This window comes from Rhinolophus hipposideros (genome assembly GCF_964194185.1).
Source record: "Rhinolophus hipposideros genome assembly, chromosome: 10".
In the NCBI taxonomy this organism is placed as follows: domain Eukaryota; kingdom Metazoa; phylum Chordata; class Mammalia; order Chiroptera; family Rhinolophidae; genus Rhinolophus; species Rhinolophus hipposideros.
In genome coordinates, this window is record NC_138056.1 from 37,636,645 (window position 1) to 37,650,507 (window position 13,863).

The 13,863-nt window shown below is 35.6% G+C and overlaps 1 protein-coding gene across 1 annotated transcript in view; it reads right to left on the reverse strand.

The window, feature by feature from the left end:
* Positions 1-8,405: 8,405 nt before the first annotated feature.
* PDE3B (phosphodiesterase 3B) overlaps positions 8,406-13,863 on the reverse strand; it is a 140,919-nt gene continuing 135,461 nt past the window's right edge. Inside the window, exon 16 of the mRNA XM_081062655.1 lies at positions 8,406-12,643. Coding sequence (XP_080918781.1) covers positions 12,429-12,643 — 215 coding nt within the window. The 3' untranslated portion in view covers positions 8,406-12,428. The remainder of the gene's footprint in view (positions 12,644-13,863) is intronic.

The window sequence follows — 13,863 nt, forward strand, 5'->3', positions numbered from 1 at the left end:
TTTCCTTTTTGTATGACATGAAGAATAAGAATGTGTGTGTATACATATTATGCAATTGTATTTGAATAAAAAGCACAAGCTAGATTAATATGGAACTGATGAAAATGGTGATTTCTAAGAGATTGAGAGAAAAGGATCGATGAGGATGGGGTAGAAGTAACACATGTTAGTGTGTTTATCTTTTCATTAAAATTTTGATTATATATCTGCAATTGTATTCATTTATATATAATATATAATAAAATATATAGTAAATATATAATACATAAATGAACAGCATTGAAACCACAAAAGATCAAAGATATATTTTTAAAAATTAAAAAAATTTTTTTTAACAAAGTACAAAAAGATAGATAAATTGAAACCTCTGAGGATAGAACCCAGGCATGGGTATTTCTAAATGATTTTAATGTGCAGCTTATATAAAGAAATACTGTCTTAGGAGAAGCTCTTTTCCAACTTTCCAAGATTGACACATATAGTAATAGAAAATCTAAATAGTCCTATAAATAATAAAGAAATTGAATTCATAATTAAAAAAAAAAGTCTACAAAGAAAATTCTAGTCTGAATGAATTTACCAGTGAATTCTAATGACAGTCTTACACAAACATAGAGAATAGGAAATGACTGCTGCCCAACTGATTTTTTTCATGTTAGGATACTTTTGATACTGAATGCATATCTATATAAAGAAAGGAAAATTATGAGTCAATCTCACTCATGAATAGAGATGCAAAAAATTATATAACACATGCATACCAAAGTTCCTCTTCTTTTAAGGACATCAGTCAGATTTTATTAGGGTCCTCACAATGGCCTCATTTTAACTTAATTACCTCTTTAATGGCCCCGTCTTCAAATACAGGCACACTTTGAGGTATAGGGGGTTAGCACTTCAACATATGTGCTGGGAATACAATTAAGCTCATAATAAACTAATGAAGAATTATGGAGCCAAGATCTAAAGGAAGGAGAAACCTGGAGAAGTGAACTTGGAATGTCACACTTATTTTCTTCTAGAGTTGTGAACCAATTTTGGAAGAGAGAACTGAGAGGCTGAGAACTTAGGCACAGTTTTTGGTAGATTAACAGAGCTAGGGACCAAAAAATTAGAGAATATGCCTTACCAAGGGACTCTAAAAAGCTTTGCTGTCAGAGTAAGAGTGAATAAATGGGTTTCACTAAAATTGAAGCCCGGCTCTGAATCACCTCAGTCCCTGATTAAAGTGATTCAAAATTACTAATACTAAGACCCCAGCAGCCTGCCAGGGGCAATGAAATCCTCTGTGGTGGAAGATAAAAATCCTAAGCCTCAAATATTTCTTGAATTTTTAAATGTACGGTGCTGGTACTCAATAATGAGCATACAAGGAAACAAGATACTGACTAAGACCAGAAGAAACAGTAGACAACAGGAGACCCTTAGCTGATCCAGATAATAGAGTTATCAACTGCAAACTTTACAATAAATATGCTTGTGTTTGTAGTGGATACTCAGTGCTCTACCATGATTCTATTTAGTAGGTGGATTCACTCACTCCAGCTTTACCCCAACCCCCATCCCCAAGTTATACTCTTTGCCAAGAGAATTGTCCTCAGTTGATGGGGTCATCTCTCCTGCTGGAATTCCCTAGGAAGTTAGCCTGACCCCTCCACCCTCACCCCATGGAAGGCAATAACTGATTAATCCAGGAGTACTTAAGTCACACACATTCCTTGCCTCAGTGGACAACTGTGTGATGCTTATGGCGCTCCATAGTTCCATCCTATGGTATCAGGCTAAGGACTTCGGCCACAGAAACATCTGAAGCTTCTTCCCATTCCCAATCCTGCTTCCCTTACAAGTTTTACTTAAGAGCATTCCCTCAATAAATCAATTGAACAAGAATGTCAAGCTCAGCTTCTGCTTCTAGAAAACCTAACTGTTCAAGATTGAGAAAGTCATCAGAAAATTGAAAACCATAAAAGAAAATCAAATGGAAATTTTAAAACTGAACAATAAACTAAATTTAAGAACTTAGTGGATGGGGTGTAGAGAAGACTGGACACAGCTGAAAAGTGAAGAAACCACCTAGAATTAAGCACAAAGAGATGAAAGAATGGAAAATCCAAAAAAAAAAAAAAAGCCTATAAGAGATATAGAGGATATAATGTTAAGATCTAACATTTGGTACTTGAAAACCCAGAGCAGGAGAAGAGAAAGAATTGGACAGAAGTAATATTTGAAAAGCTAATGGCTGAGAATTTTCCAAAACTGATGAAAGACATTAAGTCAAAGATTCAAGAAGCCCTATGAATGCCATAGAGGGTAAATATAAGAAAACCACTTCAAAGCAGCAACAATAAGAATAATAGCTAACTTCACAATAGAGCCCAAGGCAAGCCAGAAGACAATAGCATATCTTTAAATGCTGAAAGGAAACAGTTAGTTTGTAATATTACACGCAGCCTTGATAACCTTCACTCTAGGAGGTGAAAGACATTTCCGATAAACAGAAGTCAGGTGAGTGGTGGTCTTTAGCAGGGAGAAGAGGGATGTGACTGGGAAGAGGCATGTGAGGGCTTCTGGGGGAAAAAGTAATGTTTGCTGTGTAATGGTACTTATAATATCTTATTTTGCTGTGTATATTTCTGTGTTCTCTTCTGTATATTTCACAAAGATGTTAAAAATTTTACCCATTGTACTTATTTTTAATGTTTTTAATGTAAAAGTATTATACTTATAAATTATAATCTAAAGCAGATGAGCCACTATACTGAATAAAGAATACTGAATATTTTTCAAATATTGTACGTAGTAATGATTAATAAAAGGTTTGCAATATTGTGATTTATAATAAATATATATTTGGTCCTTCAGATGACCGAACATATTTCTCATATGTATTTTGTCTCCATCCAGGTTACTTAGTTCTCAATACCCAAACCCTTGGGAATTTCCCGAATGATAAGAATAATGGGAGCCTCTTTTGTTACATATTTGGTCTCTTGTGCTCAATTCCTAGGAAAAAAAGCGTTAGAGCCATTAAGGCGAAATGAGTGTCTTAGCAGTCATAGCAAACCCCTTTCCACCACAGCTGGGTTTATATTAATGAGGTGATTTTAGGAACGCACCTGAGGATGGGGGCTGGTTGTCAGGGAACCAACGAGGAATAGAGGGTTGGAACTTTAGTCCCACCCCCTGATTTCCGGTCAGGAGAAAGGGGCTGGAGGTTGAACCAATCACCAGTAGCCAGTGAGTTCATCATTCTGGAGGGCTATGTAATGAAGACTCCACTAAAAACCCCAAAAGAAGGGGATTTGTAGAGTTTCCAGGTTGGTGAACCAGAATGCTTCTACATGCCACGGAGCCAGGCTCCAAACTCCATGAGGACAGAAGCTCTTTTGTGCAGGACCTCGCCCTCTCCTTATCTGGCTGTTGGTTCGTATCCTTCAATATCCTCTGTACTAACTCTCTACTAACTCAGTGAGTAAACAGGTTTCCTGAGTTGTGTGAGCTGCTCTAGCAAGTTAACTGAACCCTAGGAGGCGGTTGTGGAATTCTCTTGTTCATAGCCAGTCACTCAGAAGTACAAGTAACAACCGGGATCTGCAGGTTTGTCTGAGTGAGGTTCAAGGAGGGAGTCCCGGGAACCTCCCATCTGTAGCTGGTGGGTCAGTGATTGGTATCTGAAGCAGAGGGCGGGTCTTGTAGGACTGAGCACCTAACCTGTGGAATCTGATGTTGTCTTCGGATAGTGTCAGAATTGAGCTGGAATGTAGGATACCCGCTGGTGTCAGACAACTGCTTGTTGCTGGTGTGGGGAAGCCATACCCTCACATTGTAATTGGTTCCAGAACCCTTAGGTTTAATTTTAAAAACAAAATTTAGGTTAACATTTAAAAATCAAGATTTCTTGTAGAAATCTGTATTTGCTTTAAAAAATGTGAAATTCTATTAATGCTGGGCTAGCATTTTGAATGGCAAACAATTGGAGCTGAGTTGTGGCTTTTTACGTGATGTGCATACACATAATGCACTATTCCAAGTCCGCATCATTCATGAACAATTTCGACCGGTTTTGTAGGCATTTCAGTACGTGCCCCCCACTTTAAACCTTTGAAAAAGGCCCTCACTGTGGGTTCCCTTGTGAATCTTTGCTTCTTCAGGCAAAATATCCTAGGTTCTCTGTCTGATTTGGTTCTTAACACTCTTCTCTGGACCCCTTCTAATTTACAGTGTACCTTTTAGAACATATCATCTGGCTATTTCAGAATGGGGTGGATGCAGACAGAGTTATTTTGAGGAATGCAATTTTAGAACCTTTTTTTTAACCAGAGAAACATGAGTAATTGGCAACAGTCCAGGGCTTTTATCATTAGAGGTCTTATTAAATCAGCCTTTCTCCATATCCTTGACTGAAAGCAGTTGTTTGAACTTAAATACAAAGAATCATATTTACTCTTCTTGAATATTTCTTAATGGTGGATTTTTTTCATATCTTTTTGGATCTTCTGTGTCTTCTGATAATAATAAAACAGTAGTAAGGGAAAATAGACAGAGACAAAGCGTTAGCGATCAGATCAAGAAGAAACGTCTTCCTGATGAAATTAACTGTGAATATCCTCTTTAAAAGCTTTCCTTAAAGCAGGGAACCCCCAGCGGGGAATTTTGACTAAGTGTGAAGCCTCTTCAGGATAATTAAAGTGAGTCTGGGACCCTAAACTTCGGGACCAGTTCCAAACTAAAATTGGTAACAGTAGAATCTGATGCTGTTCTATAAAAAAAATGCAGCAGAAATTTGTATACTGACAAGTGACAATAATGCTAAACTTTCTGGTTTAAAAGAAAAAGCTAAAAAAAAAACCCAAAACTTACAATTAAAAAAAAATCTTAATGCTTTTTCTTCAGAATTCTTTGGGATTTTCTATTAGACTGTCATACCATCTATAATGACAGTTTTGTTTCCTCCTTTCCAATTATTATGGCTTTTATTTCTTACTATGGTTCGAACCTCCAGTACAGTGTTGATAGTGAGCATTCTTGTCTGTTTAAAGGAATGACTCTAACGTTTTATCATTAAATATGACATTTATTGTAGTTTTTGTTCATACCCCCAAAACTTAAGTTCCCTTCTAACCTGGGTTGGTTTTTTTTCTTCTCTCTCTCCCTTACTCCCCTCCCTCCCTCTTTCTTTCATTTCTCCCTCTTTCTTTAATTATGAAAGGGTGACTTTTATCATTTTTTTGTGTCTGTTGAAAGGATCATCCTTTAATTGGTTAATGTGTTTAATCAAATGAATGGTAATTCCCCCTTGCATTCCTGCGTTAAACCCAACTTGCAAATATATTGTTTAGGAATTTTGCATCTGAGTCATGAATGAGATTGGCCTGTAATTTTTCTTTTCTTATACTCTTAGTTAGGTTTGATACCAAAGTAATAGTAGCCTGTAGAATGTACCAGGTAGTTTTCCATCTTTGTATATAATCTGGAATACTTTGCATAAAATTAGAACACTCAGTTTCTTGAGTAGAATTTGCTTATAAAATCTTCTTGGCCTGGCGAGTTTTATTTTGTTTTATTTTTTTGTGGATAGATGTTAACTACTCATATAATTTACTGATTATAGGCTTATTTGAGATTTCTAACTCAATTTGGGTGAATTTTAGTAAGTTATGTTTTCTTGGAATTTTTCCTTTTGTAAGTTTTAAGTATATTGGCATAAAGTTCAAAATATTTTTGTCTTCCTAATCTGGATCATCTCAATACTAACATTAATATTTGAGGTTTTCTTTTTTTTTGTTTTCCTTAAATGCACCAGAGTTTTGTCTTGTCTTTGTCTTTTTTCAGGTTTGTTGTGCTTCTTTATTGTATTTATTTCATTAATTTCTCTTTATTCTGTCGTTCTGTATTTTCTATATTCTATTTATTTATAATAAACAACAGAAATTTCTCAGCCCTGGAGCCTGGAAGTCTGAGATCCAGATGCCAGCATGGTCAGGTTCTGGTGAAAGCTCTCTTCCAGGCTTCACACTGCTGACTTCTTATATCCTCAGGGTGTAAGGGGGTGAGGGAACTCTCTTGGGTCCCCTTTTTAAGGGCACTAATCCCATTCATGAGGGCTCCATCCTCATGACCCAATCACCTCCCAAAAGCTCCACTTCCAAGCACTATCACATTGGAGATTAGGCTTCAACATGAATATTGGGGAAGCAAAATATTCAGTCTATTGCAATGACTTTGTAAATCCAGTACCTGTACTCTATGATAGTGTGGTTTGCAGTTCTAAATCTTGGTTTCTTAGTTTACTAGTACAAATTATTGAGGAGGAATATGATGGACTCAACTCAGTCTATGAATTTCTCACTTGGATTTGGTGTACATTCTTAAATCAGGCATTTGTGGCCACAACTGTAGGGTCATGTGGTTCCAACATGGCAGTTAAAACTAGAGACGGAAGTTTTCCCAGAAAGGGAAGATAGGAAATCCAACTTTCTATTATCTACCTTTCATTCAATCCTAAAATTGTCTGTGTTCTCTCAAGAGGGTTAAGTCACTGCAGTGTTATTGTCTGCCTTTCTCTTGCCCAGCTCAGCTATACCATGGGAAACCTTGACTGGCAGATTTTTTTTTAGCAGTATTAATTCTTCCAATCCACGATCATGGAATATCTTTGCATTTATTTGTTTCTTCATTTTCTTTCATCAATGTCTTATAGTTCACAGGTCTTTTATCTCCTTAAATTTATTTCTAGGTCTTTATTCTCTTAGATGCAACTGAAAAGGATTGTTTTCTCAGTTTGTCTTTCTGATCGCTATCAGTATGAAGAAACGTAACAGATTTTTGTATACTGATTTTTATATACTGATTTTTATATCTGTTAACTTTACTGAATTCATTTATTCTAACAGATTTTTATTTACTTTTGGTGGAGTCTTTTGGGTTTTCTATATGTGCCATCTGCAAATAGTGACAGTTTTACTTCTTCCTTTCTGATTTGGTTGCCTTTTATTTATTTTTCTTGTCCATATGCTTTTGTTCAGACTTCCAACACTATGTTGAATAAAAGTTGTGACAGTGGGCATCTTTGTCTGATTCCTGACCTTAGAGGAAAAGCTTTCATTTTCACTGCTGAGTATGATGTTAGCTGTGAGCGTGTCATTATAGCCTTTATTATGTTGAGGTATATTTCCTTTATACCTATGTTGTTGAGTTTTAATCATAAATGGATGTTGAATTTTAGCAAATGTTTTTCTGCGTCTGTTGAGATGATCATATGTTTTATCCTTCATTTTGTTATTGTGTAGCTACATTCTGTTCTTTTCCTGACTTCTTAAGTTGGACACTTAGCTCATTAATTTGTTAGCCTTTTTTCTAATATAAACATTTAATGACATGTTTCCCTTCAAGTGCCACTTTCACTACATGTGATAAATTTTGGAAAGTAATATAGATGTTTTAATTATCATTCATTTTTCTCCTATTATGGTTTCTTTTCGACCCTGGAGTTAGCAGCAGTTTCTCATACATATGAAGTATATACATAGTTTTCAGGGTCATTTTTTGTTGTTTATTTCTAATTTAATTGCCTTGTGGTCAGAGAATGTGGTTTGTATGATACATATTCTTTGGAATTTATTGAGACTTGCTTTATAGACAAATACATGGTCAACTTTTATAAATGTTCTTTGGATGTTTACGAAAAATATATATTCTCTAATTATTGGGTTTTGGTTCTGTACATATGTCCAACAAATCAAAACTGTTTGTTGTGCTGTTTATTTATATTTTTATTCACTTTTGGTCTGTTTAACTTACTGAGTGTCCAGTTTTCTCTATAGTGCTACCGACTCTTTATTTATGCATCTTAGAGACTTTTATTAAGTACATTTGTTTTACGTGCCTAGTGAATTTCTCCTTCAGATAATAATAAATTATCTACTTTATAAGGGTTATGATGATAAAATATAAATATATGCAAATCACAAATCACTAACAATCATTAACACATAAGTACTACATAAATGTTGGCTTTTTAAAAAATCCTGTTAGTCACTATTTTGGGACAGGCAAATCTAGTCTTTATATTTCTTGTGGGTGTTGATATTTTAAAATTTGTTTCTATCTTTTTTTCCCCTTATTTGTTTTATTATTTTTTTTCATTTCTTGTATTTTTATTGTTCTTTCTTGTTTTCTTATCTCCCCCTTACCGTTTTAGAAGTGAAAATACACTTTATAAATTTTAGCAGCTCCCCTTCACATTTTAGCATATATACATAATTTAATAAAGTCTGAAGTTAATATCTTAATCTCGTACCTAAACTATACAAGACCCTTAAGCAACTTACTCTTCCTTGACTTATGTGTTCTTGTTAATCCAGGACTTCTGTTTTCTTTTTATTATTTCTTTTTATTTTAAGCTCCATAAAATTGTATTTTTAGTTCGTATAAATTACTGTTTAGCTATACCTTAAATTTTTTTTTTAAATTTATTTGTTTTTACCTTTCCTTCATGAATCTTAGATCCGCCCCTCTGGGGTCATTTTTTTTCCCCCTAGAAGAAGTATATGCTTCAGAATTTTGCTACTCTAAGGGTGGTCAACAGACTAGCAGCATTAACATTACATAACCTGGGAACGTTTAGGAAATACACACTCTCAGGGACCTACTTTTAAGAAATGTAGACTGTTGTGGCACAGTGTAGCCTTATTAGATCAAAATATGCATTTTAACAATATCACCAAATGATTCATATGCACATTACAGCAAGCTTTATAAACACTACTTTGAAAATTCCGTTAAGTTTGTTGATAGGAAAAATCTCCCATTTATTTATCTGAAAATGTCTTTATTTTACTCTCACTCTTGGCAGTTTTGCTGATCAGCTAAGTTGACCGTTTTCTTCCTCAGCATTAAGGAGATAATGTTGTAGTGTCTTCTGGCTTCCATTGTTGGTATTGAGAGGTTTGCGGTCAGTGTTACAGCCCTTCCTTCCTGGTTATTTTAAATTTCTTGCTGCCTCATTTTATCTGTATTTCCTTAAACACTTCATACATGGTTATTTTATATTGTTTTTGGTAATGTAATGCAGCAGCTGAAGTCTCTGGGGAGTTTAAATCTGCTATTTATTTCTGCTATTCTCACTTACAGTTGTTTCCTTGTGTTTGATTTTATTAAAGTTCTCCAGAGAAAGAGAGCCAATAGGACACGGACACACACACACACACACACACACACACACACACTCACCCCCACCCCTTACCCTCTACCACGTAGAACATCTCTCCCTTCTGGTCTCCCTCAGTGACTGACACTGACAGTTGCCCAAACCAGAAATGTGAAAGTCACTGTTACCATCGCTGTCTTACCCCCAGAGCAAATTGACTCCACACCTGAAATCTCCAGTCCATTTACTTCCCAGCAGTCCTCCGGTCTTAGTCGGGATCACTGTGGTCTCCCCAGGTATACTCTTCCTCTTCCATTCCACATAGTATGTTATTTGAATGATAATCACAAAATGTGAGTCTAATCATGTGACTCTTCCAGATTAAAGCTTTCAATGATTCCCCATTTCCTTTAGGAATAAAGGTTAAATGACATGGCTTGCTTTCCAAGACCCTTCGTTAACCACCCTGTCTCTACCTCTTCTTACACTCTAGGTTCCATCCACCCTGAATCTTGTTTTGCTCCTTCAGTGTGGGGATGCTTTCTCTTCTTCTGGCCTTTATACATGCTGTTATTCTCTCTCCACAAGCTCTCATCTCTGAGCTAACTCACAATTTTTCAGCTCTCAGCATAAAAGTCACTTGCCTCTGGGAAGCTGTTCATCCCTCCTTCACATGCCAATCGCTATTCCCGCACCCTTTACAGAAGCTCCGATTGGTCTAGCATCTATAATCAAGACACAGAGTAGGCTCTATGTATCTTTTTGATGAAGTTTGTTCCTATGAGATGATGCAATCTAGAGAGAGGGGGGAAATTTCTGACTACTTAAGCAATGCCAAAATTTCCAGGATTCTTGTAAAAATAAGTATAAAGAGCCAAAAACAACAGAAAAATAAGTGAGAATAGCAGGAAACAGCCTTCAAATCACAAAATAACTTTAAAAATTAGGCTTTTATGGAGGAAAAAACACGTCAGTAAGCACATAGATGTAGTATAGCACTCTAAGATTATTTCTAAGACCTGTGACTTAACAGCAAATTCATGATGAAAATGATTACAATAAAATCATCTGAATAACAAATAGGATCTGTAATATGGCTTACGGCCATTTCTCCAGAGTCCATCTAATAGCGCTGTATATACTAATAAATTCTCACATTCATTGTTTACAATTTATGAGTTTAACTTTCAGCAAGGATATTTTTTAGTGTTTCTTTGGTCTACTTTAACATATGTCAATTATTTTGCAAAGGTTAAGTTAATTTAAGAGTTAAATTATTTAAAAATGAGTTCTCAGGAATCGCATTTTTAATAGAAAAACATGCTCCTTTTGGGAAAATAAAAATATACACTGAACAACCCCAATATAAAATTTTAATAAAATAATAGAAAGAAGGAAATTTGATTCTCATTATGCATACATGCACGTGTGAATTTATACACATATACAGCAGTATACACATATTTGCAATAGCAGAAATATTATGTAGGGTGCAAAATGTACTCTAGAGAAATAGAAGCACGGGATATATACATTATAAGTGCAAACTCAATAAATTAAAATTGTATTATTCAGAAATATGGGACCAGTTTACAAATGATGTGATGGTGTAGCAAAGTGGCACGAAGGAACTCAGCACTCACCATGTCTAATAAATAAAGCTTAGTGATTCATTAAATATTATACTCTATAGGATTAAAACTTCCAACAGTTCCATAGATTTTTAATTGATATCTTTCAGATAACCCAAATATTCTAGGTAGGTAAAAAATTGCCTGCTGACATATTTTATCAAAGGAATTATCTTGGAAAATTAATGATTTCACTGTCTACAAAAGCTGTGAATGGATCCAAAATATAATACGGTCTCCATGAATAAGAAATACTAGTCTACCATCTTGCTATCATTTTGGCAGTTCTTTATAGCTTCAAAGTTTTTTCAAAACTAGGGTACACATCTGTACCCTAACAGAAACTAACAACTTTATAAACATTGTAAATATGTTCCATTTTCTTTGCAATTATCTTAATGTGCATTTGTGTGAAATGATTTACTAAAATATTTATATTTGTTATATAAAAATTAAATAAGTGTTTCCACCATTGACTTTCAGACTTGCTTTGGGCTCTGCAAGGTTTGAGTAGTCACAGGTCATTTCTGTTGTAGTCTCGAGGCCAAGGGAAATTAATAGAAAGATGAACATGAGTTTTACAGTAACTAAACACATGGCACCTAAGATATGGATCTAAAGATAAGCACGTATCCCAATTTATTCAATGTATGTGTCCTTTAGTGCTCACACTATTTCTTTTGTTCTTTATCTTTGATAGGATTAGTCTCATTTGATTGTACATTAAGGCAAAAGACATAACATCTTCTTTTGCTTGGCTTTAATTAGTCTCAAATTTATCTAAGAGAAAATAATGTTCATTTTCATGAAAGGTTAACATCAATATTAGGAAAATTTTTTCTTCTAAAAATCTGTGCTGTGTTTATATTAATTAAATATTTAAAAATACTAATCCTGAGCAAGAGTAAAAATAAGAACAGTTTTGACTAAAGAGTAAATTCCTTCATTGTTGAACCTGAACAGCTTTAAAATTCGACCATGGAATATAAAGTCAGTAAGAGTGGAATTCAGACTTCTGCTGTCCACGGCAAACCTGAATACTCTGAACAGAAATAAAACATACATAGTAGATAATACACAACAGTAAAAAGCATCAGAAATTGATGCGCATCAGAAATTGTTAAATATAACAAAGGTCACTCAGTCCTTCATGGATAAATCTAGCTGGGAGAACAGCACTCAACAGTGTATTGCATTGAACAAATCCCTCAGAAAGGCAACACTGGATTCCTTTTTAAATAGGCACAGACTTCTTAAAAAACATTCAAAGACAGAAAACATATTGGGAATACAATCTGAAAGCAAACAGTTCTGACCACTGTGGAAACTGAAGTAAGTCCCTTTTTAGTTATAGTTACCTCTCGTGAGAAATACAAGATTTCTACCCAGCAGAGCAGTATCAGGACAAAGTCTGTATACACCAGCAAAGGCATTAAGGCTTTGCAACGTGAGTCAAGTGAAGCCAGGCTCTAAGGGTGTCTTCTAGTTCGGTGGTGAAAGTGCGGGAAGCTGCTGGCACAGCGAGGATCCTCTCACAGTATTAAGGCCGGTCCACAGAGGAGTGGGCCGCTGAAGGTCAGCACAGTGAACACTAGGCAATGATGTCTGACACTGGGCACAGCCGTCGGGGCTTCAGTAGGTCTTTTCTTTTACTCAAACTGTCTCTCTTCCTCTTCATCTGCTTCTTCAATGACCTGAATCTCATCTGCTTGAGGTAAGGAAGAATTCTCCCCCTGCAGTTTATTCCCATCAGCTTTACATTTCTCTTCTTCCTCTATGATTTCCTTCCATATCTTGTGGTTTTCAGTGAGGTGGTGCATTAGCTGACAAAATATCCGCCGTCTGCCTTTCCTTCTTGGTGGTTCTGTGAAATTGAAAACAAATATATTCTAATGACAGCACTATTATTCAATCATTCATTCGATAAATATTTGAGTGCCTGTTATATTCCAGGTGCTTAATCTAAGCATTGGGGTTATGGTAACAAACCAAGATAAAAATAGTCCCCGAGTTTATAGAACTCACATTCTAGTGAAAAGAGCTAGATAAGTAAATAAAGAAGCAAAACCTAAGTATGTTCGATGGTCTTAAGTATTATGGATAAACATAATGCAAAGAAGGGGATTAGGGAAGACTGGGTGGAGAGGACGGTGGTACTGAAATTTCAAATAAGTAATAATGCAAAGTTAAAACGAACCACTTTAGGATTTTTTTTTTAATGTATTGGATTAAACACAATTATCAAAATGTGGTTGGGTACATATTTTTTTAGAAGCCAGTCAACTTTCCCAAGATGATACTCAGATGGTAATGGTGTAAGATTACTCTTCACTATGCTAATCCTGAATACAACATTGCAGGGGGGTGGTGGGGGTGGTGGTGGCGGTGGTCTTTGTAGTTATCTGTTCTGATGTCTAATATGCTTGGAGAACAGAAAACAAAGTTAGCTAGATATCACTTAAATTCTACCTTAAAGAGAGAATAACTGATTTCATTTCCAGTTACAAAGGCAGCAAATGTTTCCTTTTCATTTTCTATTTATACTCATTGCCTTAGGTAGAACACTATGTTCAGTTTGGTAATTCAAATCAATAACACCACAAAACTTGGTTCTCCACTTACAGTCAAGGAATGTATGTTTTCCTCTTTTCCCAGCTGTTTTGATCTATTTCCCAAGTCTATGAAGGGCAGATGTTAACAGGCGAGGAGGGGTGGAGGGAGGCGAAGGAGGACTAGACGCCAGGACCCACTCACCTCACATATGTTCAGATACCGGGACAGCCCTATCACGCATGTGCGGACCCAGCCTGCCATAGAGCACTGGCTGGAGGACACCACCTCCACTAAGAACGTTTGTTGTGTGACAGCATCACATGGGTACCCAGCCCGCAGAAGTACTTCAAACGAGAATTCAATGTGAACATTTAAATAGTAGTTGTTTAAGATATGATTACTGAGTCTATACCTTAAAAACAAAGATCCAAATCCAAATTAAATGGACCGTTTCAGTTAATTACATTGAATAAATGTGATCTATAGATGATGGATTACAGAATTGTACACCTGAAACCTATGTAACTTTAC